The 17900-nt window shown below is 24.7% G+C and overlaps 2 protein-coding genes across 6 annotated transcripts; both read right to left on the bottom strand.

The window, feature by feature from the left end:
• Positions 1 to 358: 358 nt before the first annotated feature.
• Positions 359 to 9442, bottom strand: LOC114122887 (dystrobrevin beta-like). 4 transcript variants are annotated; one of them, XM_027985672.2, is made up of 17 exons: positions 9301 to 9442; positions 8523 to 8662; positions 7082 to 7295; positions 6057 to 6145; positions 5831 to 5982; positions 5627 to 5735; positions 5396 to 5562; positions 4883 to 5010; positions 4716 to 4808; positions 4365 to 4464; positions 3377 to 3492; positions 3122 to 3299; positions 2652 to 2844; positions 2436 to 2582; positions 2215 to 2348; positions 2080 to 2127; positions 359 to 1136 (listed from the first exon to the last, which is right to left on the bottom strand). In XM_027985672.2, exons 2-17 carry the CDS (start codon positions 8659 to 8661, stop codon positions 1065 to 1067), a joined length of 2079 nt encoding a protein of 692 aa, XP_027841473.1. In that variant the 5' UTR covers position 8662; positions 9301 to 9442; the 3' UTR covers positions 359 to 1064. The 4 variants fall into 4 exon arrangements, with proteins under 4 accessions (XP_027841473.1, XP_027841472.1, XP_027841471.1 ...); XM_027985671.2 differs by lacking the exon at positions 9301 to 9442 and adding an exon at positions 8879 to 9265; XM_027985670.2 differs by lacking the exon at positions 9301 to 9442 and adding an exon at positions 8918 to 9264.
• Positions 9443 to 13907: 4465 nt separating this feature from the next.
• LOC114122901 (KRAB-A domain-containing protein 2-like) lies at positions 13908 to 16020 on the bottom strand. 2 transcript variants are annotated; one of them, XM_050205352.1, is made up of 3 exons: positions 15787 to 16020; positions 14433 to 15225; positions 13908 to 14364 (listed from the first exon to the last, which is right to left on the bottom strand). In XM_050205352.1, exons 1-3 carry the CDS (start codon positions 15853 to 15855, stop codon positions 14249 to 14251), a joined length of 978 nt encoding a protein of 325 aa, XP_050061309.1. In that variant the 5' UTR covers positions 15856 to 16020; the 3' UTR covers positions 13908 to 14248. The 2 variants fall into 2 exon arrangements, with proteins under 2 accessions (XP_050061309.1, XP_027841493.1); XM_027985692.2 differs by lacking the exon at positions 15787 to 16020 and having other exon boundaries at positions 14433 to 15740.
• Between the last annotated feature and the right edge of the window lie 1880 nt (positions 16021 to 17900).

Raw genomic sequence — 17900 nt, 5'->3', positions numbered from 1 at the left:
TAACACATATTTGTATGCTTGGCTATTAGGATTAAATTTTTATAAAAATTGACAAAATTAACTAATACTATATTTTTTATTTTTGGTAGAAAACATATCATTCTTAAATGAACTGTTCTCTGTAAAGCGTAATCCAAAAATAATTTTGAAAACAATTACAAATACTGATTTTTCAATGTTTTATATTATACATCAGTTGAAGTAAATTTGTTATTTAAAAAAACAAAAAAATATACAAAAACCATTTAAAAGAGTATTATGTTTATAAAAAATTGTCGATAAATATAAATAATCATTTTTAAGTAATTCAAAGTTCAGTTGGAAAAAAAAATTTTGTAAAAAATGTTAGCTATCTAAATCCAATTAAGTTACAGTGAAACTTCTATTTAACAAAGTTTCATGGGGAACAAAAAAAAATTGAATAGTAGAGGGATTTGTTAAATAGAATTAACGCACAATTATTAACAATGAAGGTCATGGTTTTCAAAAATAATTCGTTAAATAGAAAAATTTTTAAATGGAAATGCTTTATATGGAAGTTTCACTGTATATAGCGTTCAAAGAAAAAAATGATACACTCAAGATATCCAAAATGTTGAGATATCATTGTTTGAGTTACAGTCGACTAATACAATGTAACTTAATTCACTTTATTAGTATAGTTTTAATAATAATTAATTTTTATAAATTTAATTAAGATAACACATAATACTTAATTTCTCTTTACAGTTATTTTAGAGATTGGAAGACTAATATTATATACTGTTCAAACTAATACTTTTATCAATCATATTATATAATACTTTCCATTAGGTAACAACCAATAATGATTAATGAGTTAAGTTATAAATATAGCTAGTCCAATTATAGAATAGTATAAACCTAATCAACAATAGATATTAAAAAGTAAATAAAACAAAAAAAAAAAAAACAAACAAACAAACAAATGACTTGGTTAAAAAACTAGCATTAATATTATACTATACCTATATAATACTTAGTTTAATTGTTTATTAAAAATAAATCAAAACTGTAAAAGTTATTCAAAGATAATTTCAAAAAAGTTATCGCCATCTTGTCATAGAATCAGCTTCAGGAGAATTAGTTTTTGAACCGGAATTAGTAGCACGTCTCATCTAAATAAATTATAAAGGGTTTTAGTTAAATTATGCAATTGGTTTGAAAATTAAAAACTAATGTTTTTATATAATGTATAATGACTTAAATTATTTATAGATACTAGAGCATTAACTAAACTACATACATTTTTATAATACAATTAATCTATTATTAAAATATTAAAAGTACAATTAGTTATTCAATTATTATTGAAGTGTATATTTTTTTAAACATAACACTTGTATTTTAATTTAGGTTACTGTATAGCAATTTTTCTGTATTTTAATACTAAACTCTATTAGCTTTAAATACTTATTACTAGAGCTTGGATTTATATGTATTAAAAAAATTAAAATATAGAATATAAAAAATTCACAAAAAAACATTACTGAAAAGAAATTGTTTTATAGATGACAAAAAAATGAAAATAACAAAATTAAGACAGTTGAATTGAAATTATTATGAAATTAAACCTTATCCATAATTATCTTGAAAGCAATACAATACCATAAATATGCTCAAATTGTCGAAGTTAAATGATCTATTGTTTGGTCGTAACACATATTTGTACCGACTAAAGGACATAATAATCTATCATTTATCGAGGTCAAATATCAAACAAATTATATCAACCGTAGGTTAAGTTTAATAATTGGTATTATTTTATTTATGTACTTTTGGAAACATGGAAAATTGTCTATATTGAGAAATATAATAGTATATAATAAATTATAAATCGTAAATGAACAAACTGTCAACAAATGTAGGAAAAATGGAGTTATTGAGAAATATGTAAAAACATGTACTTATAGCAAAATATGTAAAAATTAACTATAGAATCTACATTATAACATATTAACATGATTAAATATTTAATCAGAATTTTTCTAGTAAGCATTGAAGAATAAATTTTTTTATAAAAATCTAGGCTCTGCTTATAATAATAATTTATATAATTACATTAGCAGGAGATGTGCAACTATCTGTTTGATTATTTTGCATCTTCGCCTACAAATAATGTATACACATTACACAATGTATTAATTTAAGATATTTATTGAATATATTTTTAAATGAATTTAAAGTATGTCTTACCTTATTATATTGACTTCTAGATAAACTATCACTTCTAAAATCTTTATTAATTTTTATATTTTCATCTTCTTTTTTATTATAACCTAATGGTTTGAGAATTGCAGAGTTGGATATATTTTCATTCACTGGGCTCTCTATAAATTTATTTAAAGTTATTGCAATATAAGTTTCACTAAATAAATAAAAGAAAAATATAATTTAAAATTTAAAAATTTAAATACCAGAGTTTAACTCCTTGACTAATGATGACATAGCATTTGTCACTGAATCTGCAGCGACTAACAAATCGTTTCTTAAACTTCGATTGCCACCTGTCACAGAACCACTTGTTGTGCCAGAATTTAAACTAGATGTACTTACAGGTGTAGCTTTACAAAAAATAAAAATTAATTAATTAACTATTTTTTTTTAAAAGAAAGTTTATTTAATATTCTTACATGTTAGGGGGTTTCCAGTAAATGCTGATCTTACATCTCCAACCATTAATGAGTCAGACATAGACATGATAGACAGTGATGAAGCTGAAGTTAACGTTCCACCAGGTGTAGGGGGTGCAGATTTTGAGGAAGGAGGAGATTTAGTTGAGCGTGGTGATGAATTTGGAGTTGAACGTGGAGACCCTTGATGATTCTAAAAAAATATTGAACTTGTATTGAAAAGACAATAAAACTAAAAAAGTACTAATTACTATCTTAAACATAAAATATAAGAAATTTAATAATATTATGTAATAAAAACAACAATAAAATATGATTGAATTATAGTAGCTCAAGAGTCATTTATAATATCTGAGTAAAAATGTTTTATTAAAAATATTGAAAATATTATTTTATAATTTATTGAAATATAATAATTTATTAGTATACATATATCATTGTATAAGTACATCGTATTTTTAATTATTTACTTTTAGAAGTTTCATTAATCCCTCTAATTGGTCCATTAGTTGTCTTCTAGAATCCTGTAAAGATGTTAAATGTGATTCTAATTCATGTTTTCTATTTCTTAATGCCCGTAGTTCACTCATAAGTGCTGGATTATCTTCAGAAAATCCAGAACAATAACCTTCCATTTCTTGCTGTTTTCTAGATAAAATAATTTAAAACAAGATTTAAAATATTCTTAAAACATATACTAAATATAATAATGAGTAATATAGTACCTAAGTCTTGAAATTTCTTTCATAATTTCTCTATTTTTAGATTCCAGTTGAATAATAAGTTCTCTTTGAGCTCTAGAAGTATCCAAGCTTAATGAACCTTCTGATGGAGCTCTACCCTAATAAATATAATCATTAATAAGAGTTCAGTAACAAAGATTTATGTTTAGGCTAAAAATTCTAAAATATACATTTCTTATATTTTTCTTAATGAAAATCTTTTAAGAAGATATAACAACTATACATCTTCTAACTTATTTACACAGAACAACAGCTAGCAGGAAAAACCACAATTTGTATTGAAAAATAATTATCTAGTTATTTATACAGTATCAGTTAGATCATGAAGAAATCAAAAATTAATTGTTTCCAAATAACCATAAACAATATATATTTCTACTATTTTAAACATTTATTTTATAAGTTTTATGATCAAAAAGCTTTCAGAAAAATATTAATAAGCTTATCCCATTATTTATTATTTTTAAACATATTATGTTGACTATGTTTAACTTTAGAGATATAAGTAGATTTTATTCCTATAGTAGCTTTAACTCATAATATATTATAATTTAACTTATATACTTTGCGTATTGGAGTTTCCCCTATATGATTCAACTAAGGCCCCACAACATGTAATGCTGACACTAAATATTTTTATTATAAATTTTAGTAACCAAAATAGTACATCTATATAGTTATAACTATTAGGCTAGCTACTATTCATAATTACTTATTTAATACATCATTATAAAAAATTGTCAAATATGTCAATAAGTATATAATAATAAACCAATTAATAACCCTTAACACTTAAATAATTTACTATAATGCCCTGATAATTTTAAAACTAAACTTGTAGTTATTACATAAATACGATTAACAAGAAAACTAATGCACATAAGAATTTATGTTCAAGTTATTATAATATACAAATCATAAAAATATCTGTGATTGAAAAATTCACAGAACATAATATTATTTAACTTACTACTTTAGCTTCAGCAGCAAGTCGTGCAGCATAACGTGCAATTAATTTATGTTCATCATCCATTGAAGTATAATCTAAACTCATTGTGCGCTTATCAGGACTAAAAATTGCATGAAAATATATAATTAATTAAAGGTAAGAACTGAAGAACTGTACTTGATGGCAGACTTGTGCACAGAAGTGTAGAAGTACTAAATAGCAGGCATAAATTTAATATGAATAATTTTGTGAAGGTGACAAATAAATCAAGGTTTTGCCTGATTACCCCAAACAAATTAGCCATCACTGAGTACAGTTCATAAATTTAATAAATAATAGTTATTTAAAGTTTAAACTAAACAATTAACTTGCCTTCTTGTACTTGTTTTACTATCCAATGTATTAAATTGACTACTAATAGATAATTCAGAAAAACCATTGTGGCATGGTAAAGGTGATGGAGGTCTATAATAAAATAAACAAAATTAATCAACAGATTGATTTAAATACTGTAAAATTATAAATCTTAGTAATCATACATTATATGTGATAAATTAATAGTCTTTTCTGGTTCCTCAGGAAAACGTGGTATACTAGCTTTTTCTTTTTCTGGCACACAGCGAAATGATTTTCTAAGAGAATGTCCAATTTGTTTACTTGGAGATTTCTATAGTGTAAAATAAAACATCATCAGTAAATAAGCTAGAAATTGTTAATATTGAAAGAGTTGAAATTGATAGAGATCATAAATTATGACATTCAAAATACAGTTCTTAGGGTAGCTTAGTTTATCCAAATATAAATATGTATTTTGAAAAATAAGTATACCTACTTCCTTACACATGTTATTTAATTTCATGAGAAAACGAGAATACAGAAAGAATTATTTATTTAAAGTACAATCTATATTAAATTTATTGAAAAAAGTTTTATGTTTAATAATAAGATTTTTTTTTAAATAAACCTCAATTAAAAAGTACACTTTTGAAAAAACAGTAGCTAAGCAATAGCTTCATTCAGAATATAAAATATTAATAAAATAATAAACATACATAACTAGTATACTCTTTAACATCATGTTCAATTGTATGACTAGATGCAACTCGTCCTCTCCAAAAGCATTCTTGACACATTTGAAAATTATGACATTTTTGACAACGATATCGGAATCCAGTAAAGTTATCACGTCGACAAGCATCACAAGAAATAGGATGAGTAACTGAAACATAATTATAACAAAATTTATTTTAATAAACTCTTAAATTAATTTGATATATACCAACCATTTTCAACATTAGCTAATCGATGCAATAATGGTAACCATACAAGACAAGCAGGTCCAGGATCTGACATCATTGAATCCATAAAATCGTTTACAGTTACTTTACCATTCTATAAAAAAAAAAAATGAAATAAAAAATAAGAAGTAAAAAAAAATAAATCTCATAAATAAAAATATTCATTGTTATTACTAAAATGTATTTTACCCCAGAAAATATTTCAGCCGATATCTGATCACTATAATGAAAAGAAGGAGATTCATATACAGCTGAAGGAAGTACTAATACTTCTTGTAGATATTCTCGAAATTTCCAAGCTACCATATGTCCGTTTTGATCACATATTTGTGAAAATATATCTATAAACAATAAAATATAGTTTAACAATCAAAGTTTTATATACAAATAAAATATTTTGTATTAACTAATTTACATCTAAGTTTATCCATAAGTTTCCCTGAACACATTGTAACCAAAGCTACTTTTATAGATAATACTCTTATTCTTCCCATAGTATCATTACTGTAACAAAAAAATTATTATTATCAACAATTTTACATATAGACTTCAGTAATTAAGATTTAATCAATTTATGTATATCTAAAAATAATAGAGCATGTTTAAAATTATAGTATTTCCTTTTTATGGTATTGCGACAAGTTAAAATAAAATACTGTATGAAAATAAAAATATCATCTTATGAATAAATTTAAAACTTTGATTTAATGAAATAACGTTAATGTTTAACTATTTAACAAGTGACATAAGTATTTACTAATTATTAAAATTAGTGTAACTAAGAACTTAATAGGTATACCATTTCAAGATTAATACTCAAATCAACGGTTCCCAGATTGTGCACACGATCTACAGCTCATAATAAATAATTTGAAATGCATAGAATTTTTTATTTGTTCTATCTTCATGGTATTTACAACAAGGCACTGTGGCTGAACTTGATCCTAAAAAGGGCACTGTGAAAAATAAAGTTTGGGAACCGCTGAATTATATACTTAACCTTGACTAGAAAATATTTCTATTTATGTATAATATAATTCCAAAACATAATATTATTATAATTTTAATATTAAACAATATTATAGACCATAGTCCCAAAGTCTAAAGAATTTGCATAACATGTTCTGTCCATTTTACTAAGATGTTATAAAATACCTAATTTTACACAAGAAGAATCCATATTATACTGTTATTTTTATTATAACACCTAATTGGTCTGTTCTAAAATTTAAAGGAATGAATATTATCTTTAGGACATTTTAATTTTTTTTTTAATTATAATTTTAAAACAAGTCATTATTTCTCAAAAATATTTTTTTTGTTTCATGGATTCTCTTTGATACAAAATTTATTGTTATGGATTAGTAAGAAAATCAACACATGCCAAACCAATGTTCTTTTAAGTATTTATAACTTTTTAAAATTAAAATATTAACTTACGCAGAATAAACTGACATAATCCAATTAAGAAGAATTGTAGTTAATAAATCATCATGTACATGTTGTTGAGTAGGTAATCGCTTATTCAAATTAACATATAGACTTGTTATTAGTGTTTCAAATTTGGAAACATTTACTTCGACGTGAGATTCCAGTGTATTTAATCCATTTTCACGAAATGCTTCAATCACATTCCATATATCAATCATGTGTACTAAAAAGTATTAACATAAATATTAATTTTGATGAATGATTAGAGCTTGACATGAAATAATGAATAAAAATGAAAAAATAATGATGATAACATTTAAAACTAATTATATCCAATCATTTATACCATACTTATAATATTTCATCTACCATTTTGACAATTTAATGAAAGATTTAATAACCATCATTATTATTATAATCATAGTTCATAACTATTTCAAACAAAATATGAGGAGTCTCAATGTATGAATAGAAAATAGCTATTAAAATAAATAGCTTTTCTACTAATTTATTATGTACATTAAAATTATAATTCAATTTAATATTAAATATATATAATATAGTAGTTATAATGGTAATGCACAATAAACTTTTTTATTTATTATTTTTAAAATTTGTCACGTAGGTATTACAATGTAGTATAGCAATGTACCATATACCTACACTATCTTAGAATGAAATTAGATTGCTTGTAGTCAAAAATAATAAATCTTAGAAATATTTTGAAGCTGTTAATTGAAATTTTTAAATATTTTCTAAATGTTTCAATAGAGAAATTGTGCTGGGTGACATGAAGGTGTTTGATCTAGATCTAAAAAAAATGGTTGGTTGATGAGATTAACAACCAATTATTTTCTGATTATTTAATTAAATTTATTATAAAAGTTTTGTTGTACAATTATATCAATTTTAATGTTTAAAGTAAATTAGGTTAAATTTTACAATAATAATGCATTTATATATTCATGGGTTAGATAAAATGGAAAGCTAGAAGAGTATGTCATATAAATTTGTTTTTAATCTTTTCTGAAAAAAAATTATAAAAGGGCATATAGTCTATCGATTTAAATAGTTAAAATCATATTATGATTGATGTATTGATCATAGTCAACCTGTTAACTAATTTGGTTTAAAAATTTTTCTGCAACAATAAAATACTCCATTCTTATTAAAATTCTAAAAATGTTCTTAAAATATTATAATCTCAATTATTATATATATTACCTATATAATTATATTTATTTTTTAAATTATCAATCTACATTTAATTTGATAAGATACAAAATAATTATTTGATTTTAAAAATCGATATCACCTAAATAGTTAGGGTTTTAGGAGTCCAAATATATATAGAACTAAATAAAACAAATTTAAATGATTTTTATAAAATTCATATGTTTATGTGCCAACATAATTATGTTAATTGTTAATGAATTTAAATAATACTCACAATAAACTTTTTTTTGCACATATCTTAATTTACATGCTGTTCTATAAGATGCAAAGCGTATCATATCATAATTCTGACATCGCATTTCTTGTAAAAGTTGTAAACGATAGTCTGTAGTTGTTCTTCTATCAGCAGTCATGCTGCAATCAATTAATCATAATACATTTGTTTTAAAATTTAAAAAAAAATTGATATGACTAATGAAAAAAAATACTCAATTAAGTAAAAACTTTATTATTTAATATTATATACATTCATAAAAATTAAATGAAAATTTTATTTGGATTTAATTTAAAAATAAATCTTCTTTAAGCTATGATAAATTAATTGTATTTTTATTTTTAAGAGATACCTACTTTCAAAAAATCAAGTTTATTTGTCTAACTACAACTTACATGGTTTTAAAAATTCCTATTGATAAATTTATAAGAATTAACTCAAGAATAGAAAGTGATCATAATACTTATTATTAAATATTGAATTTGATAATCCGTACGAGCTAAGAAAACTACTATACTAGACTATAGTCTATATTATAAGATGTAACTGCTAAAATGCTAAATGGTAAATACTAAAAACTTAAATTAAAAAACACACAACATATTATCATTATCCGCCCACGATTTTATCAGGTCATAATCAAATAATCAAAACAAACAACAGTTGTAATACAGTAGGCACTACTCATAGATAATATATTATCTATGGTACTACTAGGTGGCGTATAATTTATGACCGAAATAAAAAGGCGATAAATTAATACATTGCTAGAACTTACGTTGGTATTGATAAGTTTATTTTTTAATCGTGAAAACGGCTGTAGATAAAAAACCACATAGATAAAAAGCACGGTTTAAGATATTATACAGGTTTAGATAACGTCCTATTCAATATTGTACGCTCTTACGCGGTCCGAAAGAGTTACGGTTCATAAGTACGTATTTTCACCACACGCGTACAGCGCTAGTAGTAGGTAGTGCTGGTAATGACTGATGAGTGAGTAGTGAGTACCACGATTTAAGAGTTTAAGACATATTTTTAAATACTAGTTCTACTATCCGAATATAAATTATTTAATAGTCAGAAAAATAACATAAATTTCTTCCGGTTAAATTTAGCTTCAGAACATCCATCTATTTCTTAGAAAGCGATACTATTGTTATTACCGTTTTCTACAATATATCTTTGTAAACAGGCATTTTCTGCTCTGAACAATATATAAAAACAAGTAGAAGAAATCGTTTGAAAAATGTTGAACCTGAATTGTGTTGCTGTTTCAACTGTTTCACCCCGAATAGAGGAATTATGTAAAAAATACCAGTCTCAAATATCATATTAATATTACAATCAATTAAAATATTAAACAAAAACAATTTACTATTTATAATTTATTAAGTTTCAGATTATAATTTTTTATTTTTTTTCTTATCGAAATTAATGAATAAAAATATAGGAGTTTCAAAATATTACTGTAGTTTGTATTTCTATAACTCTTATTTAATATATCTTGTGAGTATTATAGTTAGATAGTGTCAAAAATATAAAAAAAGCGGGCAAGAGAGTACCGCTCTGCTGTACATTAGGTGCCGTATGGATCATTATTATATATTATAGGAGTGTTAAATTTGAATCCAATGATAGTTATCATTGTATACGAAAAACGATTCTGAACGAAGATGATTTGTCAGCCTAGGATATAATTTCTAGTGGTTGGTGAAAAAGGTGGTTTATGTTTTAATGGCCTGAATACAACAAAATTTAAGTTCTTAATTTATAATAATTGTAAGTTAAACTTATGAAAAACCTTGTATTAAATTTTCAACTCTTAGCTACTTATACAAAAATTTTTATGAAATATACCTACAAAATAATTTGCAAATATTTATGGTTTTGACGAATTTTTGTCAGTATTTGAACTTCAAATGCTAATAAAAAAAAATTGTGCCTATGTATTCTTATAATTTTTTAATCACTATAAAAATAACTTATGAGGAACTTTGTATAAAATTTTCAAGTATTTTGATAGGGCCAAAAAAATTTTATCGACCCCTCAAAAAAAATTTTCAGAAAAATTGAAAATGTCAGTTGTCTATAAATAGCTCAAAAAAACTCAAAATATTTTGAAAATTAAATCAAGTAAATAAAATGCCAATCTAAATAACTGGTAAAATTTTCAAGTATCTACGACTTATACTTTTTGAATTATAACAAATATCAAAAATCGTTTGAGGCTAAACCGTTATTTAACGCGGTTTTGTAAAAATTTAAATTTCAAACACTCATAAAAATTTTTTGTCTGAATCCGGTAGAGTTTTTTTACAGATATTTAAAGAAAAATGTATGGAGAACCTTGTACCAAATTTTCAAAACTTAGTTATAAAAGAAAAAAATTTTATGATTTTTCAACTTCAAAATTACTTGCAAATTTTCGCGTTTTCGACAGATTTCGTAAAAATTTGAACTATAAACTCTTATAAAAAAAAATTGTGACTAACGATTTTTAATTTTTTTTAGCTACAATAAAAACAACTCATAAGGAACCTTGTATTAAATTTTCAAAACATTTTGGTCATCCAAACATTTTTTATCGACACTTTAAAAAAAATTTCTCAAAAAAATCGAAAATTTCAGTGGTCTATAAATAACTCAAAAAAAGTCAAAATTTTTTGAAAATTTAACTATATACAGATACCACTGACATTAACATTTGGTGAAAATTTCAAGTATTTTCAGTGATTAGTTTTTGAATTACAACCATAAAAAAAAATCGATTTGGTCGAAAACTGGTTTTGCGTAAAAATTGCCGTTTTTTTCGTCATTTTTTTTTTGTTTTTCTCGATTTTTTTGAAAACTGTTGGAAAATGTTAACTTTTTACCTCTATAATGCACCAAGGATATTCACTTTTACATCGGAAACCACCCCCATAGTTTGAAATTGGAGCATTATTTCGACTAGTTATGCTGTACACAGACACAAAAAAAAAAAAAAAAAAAAAAATACACATCATTGTAAAATCAATACATTCATCACTTCGTTCAGAATCTAAAATGGCATTTTTTGGAAGAACAATGACACAATTGCGATTTTTTTTATTAATTATTTATTTGTGTGCCGTGAACATTTTTAAAATGATCAAGTGCGCCGTTTGGTAAAAAAGGTTGGGAATCCTTGATTTATATTTATAATATATAATATATATTATAGTATATCTTAAATCGTGATGAGTTAGGTAGGTACTTTTAATTCATTTTGGTGAACTAATTCATGTGATTCGGCTCATTAATATGAATCAATTCACTGATTCGGTGATTCAATGATTGAATGTTATGGTCATAGACTCAGATTCATCACACTGGTTTATTCATGAATTATGTTTCCTAGTTCTTACTGAGTTCTCTTTTTAATATATTTGTCCTCAGACAGGATATTGTAATTTTACTGTAGGTATTCGATTTGAATGCAATATGATTGCATTCGATAAAAAATGATTCTGAGCGGACGAAGGGATCTTTTTTATTTAATTTTATTCGTTACTATGGTGTTAAACAAAGCCGTAATTATTTTATATCACATAATCGTGAAGTTGTAAATTTTTTCTCCTTTAACCGCTTTTATTTCGAGTATCATTTCGAAAATCGAAAAATGACTTGTTTAAAGTACTAGCTCAAGAACATTACCTTTCAGAAAATATGCTACACTTGTACTTTTGTGCAAGTTTAGGGGGAGAAAAAGCGTTTAGAGAATAAAAAAGAAATAAACATCATTGTTAAACCAATACATTCCTCGCTCCGCTCAGATTCTAATATAGCCCTATTTACTACTAGCGCTTTACGCGTGTGGTAAAAATATGAACTACTGAACCGTAGATTGGATCATCGCAGGAAACATTTTTTATGATCCATGATGTCAACAATGTCCACTAGAGTGAGTCACTTCTAACCTAAATCCTTATCGTCTCTGATCTTATCAATCACAATTTATGATAATAAATTTGATATCTGTTATCGTAGATTGAATGATAGCACCGCCAAATTTTAAATGTATATTTTGTGATCACTGATGCATCATTTGATTTAAAGTCCAATAATCAAACAGGTTAAAACACATTTATATAGTCAGCATAGTAATATGTTATGTTTATAAACAAATTTCAGAAAATTATTTTCATCTGTAGCATGATAAATTGTACATTTAAAATTACATAACATTAATATTAAATCAACATTGTTAAATTTTAATTCTATAAAAGGTATCTATATCAGTTTATAATTATATTATAATATATTTGTTAAAAAGTACTACTAACTAATTATATTTTATGTTCTCAATAATTTAGCTTAAAGTAATTTATTTTTACATTTGATGTTACTATGGACATGCATAATTATTATTATTATTTTCAGTCATTACTGTCTACTAGTAAAGATAATGTCTATGTGCATAATTTGCATATTATAGTGTAATTGAATAATTAATGGACATTTTTTTTAACCCGCATGTGCAAGAATATAAAAATCTTGGGCAACTCTAAAAATTCCTTAGCACAAGCTCTGAAATAAATTACCTAAATAAAAATAAAATATACTTATATCATACTGATATTATAATACTTGGTATATAATAATATTGAAATTAATATAAAATAAATATAATTCACCAGTAGATTGCATACTATATGACAGCAATAGACAATTATAATATGTAGGCATGTAGTCAAGTAGGCACATACAAATATAAAAAATACAAATTTTTATAAATGTGATCTACTGATTGGATTATTTTTAAATAAATACAATAGTTTAATAGTTTAAACACAAGTATAAAATTATGTGCCAGAATAAAAATAATTAATTTAACATTAATAGGTGGTAACTAACCTATATGATTAGTAGTTTTGACCATTTCTTTTTTGTTTTGCCTACTAAATTTGTATTATTAATTTGTTTTGCATGTAACATTTAAAACCTTTTTCCAACTCATTTCGAGAAGTTTTAGAAACTCCAAACAAACTAATTTTTTAAGTCCTTATTACTTATAAGGACTTTAAGGTACCTATGCTACGACATTTTAGAAGTAACCCAATAATTTATAAATGGTTAATATAATGATTATAATCATAAGAGTATCGTTGGTTGTACACTACTTTTAAACTTGAAGTATGAAAACAATTAAAAATTAGTTTTTCTTTTTTTTGTATAATATTTGTTTTTAAATACAGTAAATTGTATAGGTATAATAGTTTATCTTTTTAAGCTAAATATTTACTCAAATTACTAAATTATGAGGCAATAAGTTATTTCTTTTTAAATAAGATTTATATTATTATCAACAATTAATTTAATAATCATAATTTGTTGAGTATCTCAAATAATGTTAACAAAAAATGTTAAATACCTTTTTATTTAAACACAATTCGTAAAATATTATAAATTATATATTTTTTACATAATGTATCCATAGTGCCTTGTTGCAGGCAGAATGTTAATTATTAACAATTAATCATGCAACGGCTGCCCTGGTTTCCCATGAAACCCATCATACAACTATTAATCATCGCTTTTCTTGAAGTTACCTTTTTTCATTTGCTAATTTAATCACTTCATCATAGTTCAAAGGTTTTCCTTATACAAACAGCTATTTCTTGTCTTCTTGATAATAAGCTGTAATTTCATTTGATAAGTGTTAACTTTGTCATACTTTTCATTATTAGAACATGAGTAATATTTCATAAATCTTTATCTGGTTTTATTTCAGTAATTTCAGCATTAGGAAGATTAGATGTCGCTAAATTTATTCTGGCAGTGCATCCAAACATTGCTTCATAGGGAGATGTACCTATGCCTAATTAATAAAAATATAAATTTAAATAATATTAATAATAACAATTAATCATAGAGTAAAATAAGTACCCGAGTGAAAAGTCCGATTTTTTTTAAATTGAATGAATTTTAATGCTGATGGCCAATCCAAACTGTTTTTTTTGTCCATCCAAGCTGATAACATTTCTTGGACATCCCTATTAGTAATTTCAACAGATTCCTGACTTTCACTGTGCTTTGGCCATCCATAATCAATTTTTATTTCATCCCATATGACATGAAGTTTATTAATTACTGATGTTACAAATTTTTTTCCACTAGATGACTGTAGAATTGAAGGTGCCCCAAATAAAGTATAGATTTCAATTAAATTATAGGCAACTTCTTCAGCACATTTTGATTTCAGTGGTTTCAAGACTATATATTTAGTCAAATGTTCCTGATACTTCATTATGAATCTATAATCATTATGACGTTGAGTCTGCATGTCAATTAAATCTACTTGTCCTCGAGAGTTGAAAGTAGGCTGTAGAGTTGGTTTAGGTGATACTCCTATTTTTGAACATGCAGCTTTTTTATGACATTCAGCACATAATTTTAAAAATACCATAATTGTTTCATTAGTTATATTGCAATAATTATGTTTAAGTTCAGATACCATACGATTTCGTCCACCATGACCTATTGCAGAATGTGTGTCATAAAGAATATCAAATAGTTCATCAATTGTTGCATAGTACAATACTACATTTTTTTCATCAATAGGTCTAATCAGATGTTCCTTTCCGTCCATAACTAAAATATCATACTTACGTATCACACGATAGTCTTTTGTAGTTTTTTTTTCACCAACAGTGTTTAAAGATTTTTTTGATTTTTTCACCTGTTGAATAACTCTACTATAATCACTGGTTGACAAAAAAGCATTATTATCTTCTCGTTTATTCATTAAAATTAATTGTATTTGCTCATTAAATTTTGAGCGCATAGTATTTTTGTCTATAGCCATAGTTATAATGTAAGCATCAACTACGCCAGTACTAACGTTAGAACAGAACACAGTAAGTAGGTACCGACTAAAAACTAAAATAATAATCTTTAAACCACGTAAAACTTAAAAATTGATTGAAATACACTAATGCAGTATTAACCGTCAACTGTTGCATATTTTATAGGTCGTTCTAAAAAATATATTACCGATTTTAGACTAAACCACTAAAGTTAATAAAGCAATAACAGTTAGCTGAAGTTTTCACAACAAGTATTCTGCATTTATAAACTGTAAACTGAAGTGAATTGTTATGTCATAACACTTCAAATACATCGCTATCATATTATCACAAGTCACAATTACACGATTTAACCACGATTGTTCTAGGATTTAACATAATATTATATCTCACTCAAACTGTACAAATAAAATTACTCAATGGTTACAACTTACTGTTGTTTGCATTGATTGTGGTCTTAACGAAAGAATAGATGAGATTTCATCCATTCCGTGGTTAAACATCAGCAGCAATCAGTCTGATATAATGTATTTTTTAATTGATTCATCAAACCAAATAAACCAGCTGTGGAACTACAGACTGGGGCCATCTAGCATTCTAGCAGCATTTTGGTAGAAATTTAACAATCCAAAACGTATAATATCTGACAACCACGTCTGAACCACGATTAAAGATATTATATTTATATCTAATCATAGCAATCATACTAGCAAATTGGCAACAGTAGCAATAACCACAGACGGTTGTAAAGTTGTAATGGACATTGGACAATAGTCGTATTATAACTAATAGACAATATAAATTATAAGTACAGAACAGCAGTTTTTTAATAAAATAAAAATAGAAATATAGTAGAATCTTTAGCATTGATTATAAATAATAAACTATAAATTATAATTAATAATTATTATACCATGCAAGCCGAATTTTACAATTATTTATTTGTTCTTAGTGTTCTTACCTAATTTTTATTTTTGGGACTTATGGTGTTTTTGCTTAGCACGGTAGTATAATACAACTAGATGTCTAGGTTAGGTAGGTATTCATTTTTGTTTTTAATAATTCGAAATTATTATACAATATTAGATTAATGTCAGTACAGTAGTACAGATAACTACATAGCTATTTATTATTTAAGACCGTGGCATCATGCTTCTAGGCTCTAGCTAATATTAATAGTATGTTAGTCTTCGGTTTGTTTTCTCTCTTTAGCCTATGCGCAATATAGATATTAAACAGCATTAGGGTCTAGGGGCCAGGGGGACTGAGGGAGGCACTCTGTATAAATGCTCGGAGCCCCGTGTCTACTTTTTTGTTTTTCATAATAATTATATGGCACACTCGGAAAAAAATCATTTAATTTTTGGCGTGCAACTTAAGAACATTTTTTTTGTTTTATATATGTATAATATGTAACATTTTCAAAATATTTTAGCTTTTTTGAGTTATTAATAGACAACTGAAATTTTCGATTTTTTTAAGTATTTACCTATTTTTGAAATGTCGATAAAAAACTTATGGGTGCCAAAAAAAATTTGAACATTTTATAACGTTTCTCATAAGTTATTCTTATTGTAGTTAAAAAAAAAAAAAAAAAAAAAATCGTTGGGTGCAATTTTTTTTATTGGCGTTTAAAATTCAAATTTTTACGAAATAATATGTCAAAATTGCGAAAATTTACAAATAATTTTGTAATTGAAATTTTATAAAAAAATTTTTTGTATACATAAGGTTAAAAATTCAACACTAAGTTTTCCTTCAAATAGCTATTATAGAGAAAACTTGAAACGTCATTATAGGAAAAAATGTAATGTGCATCTGAATTTTAATTTTTTACGAAATCGCGTACCGATAATGATTTATCCTCAAACTAGTTTCAATATATTTTGTTATAATTCAAAAAGTATAAGTCATAGATACTTGAAAATTTCACCAGTTCTTTAAATTGGCATTTTCTTTACATAATTTAATTTTCAAAATATTTCGCTTATTTTTAGGCTATTTATAGGCATTTGAAATATTTGTTTATGTTTAGTTTTTTATTATAAATATCGATAAAAGTTTTTTGACTGAGTCAAAATACTTGAAAATTTAATACAAAGTTTCTCATAAGTTATTCTTATAGTGATTCAAAAATTATAAGAATACATAGGCATATTTTTTTTTATTAGCGTTTGAAGTTTAAATATTGACAAAATCATAAATATTAGCAATTATTTTGTAGATAAAATTTATTTAAATAGCTATGAGTTGAAAATTGTATAAAACTATTTAACTATATAAGATTTTCCAAACATTTGGCTTACAATGATTATAAAAGAACACAAATCTTAGCAAATTCAAAAAAAAAATTATCTTTAGTTTAATATTTTACCAAAATTCACTCGAAATAAATAACGATTTATACTATCAAATAATTTTAGATTTTTCAATTTTTGTTAAAATTAAAAATTTCTAGTCGTAAAAACTTGAAACATTCACTAGTTGTTTAAATTGGAATTTTCTTTACATGATTTAATTTTGGGGTATTCAGGTTATTAAAACATAA

Source organism: Aphis gossypii, chromosome 1 (genome assembly GCF_020184175.1).
Source record: "Aphis gossypii isolate Hap1 chromosome 1, ASM2018417v2, whole genome shotgun sequence".
NCBI classification, from domain to species: domain Eukaryota; kingdom Metazoa; phylum Arthropoda; class Insecta; order Hemiptera; family Aphididae; genus Aphis; species Aphis gossypii.
Note: the sequence above shows the minus strand (reverse complement) of the source record. Positions and strands in the feature narration are given on the sequence as shown.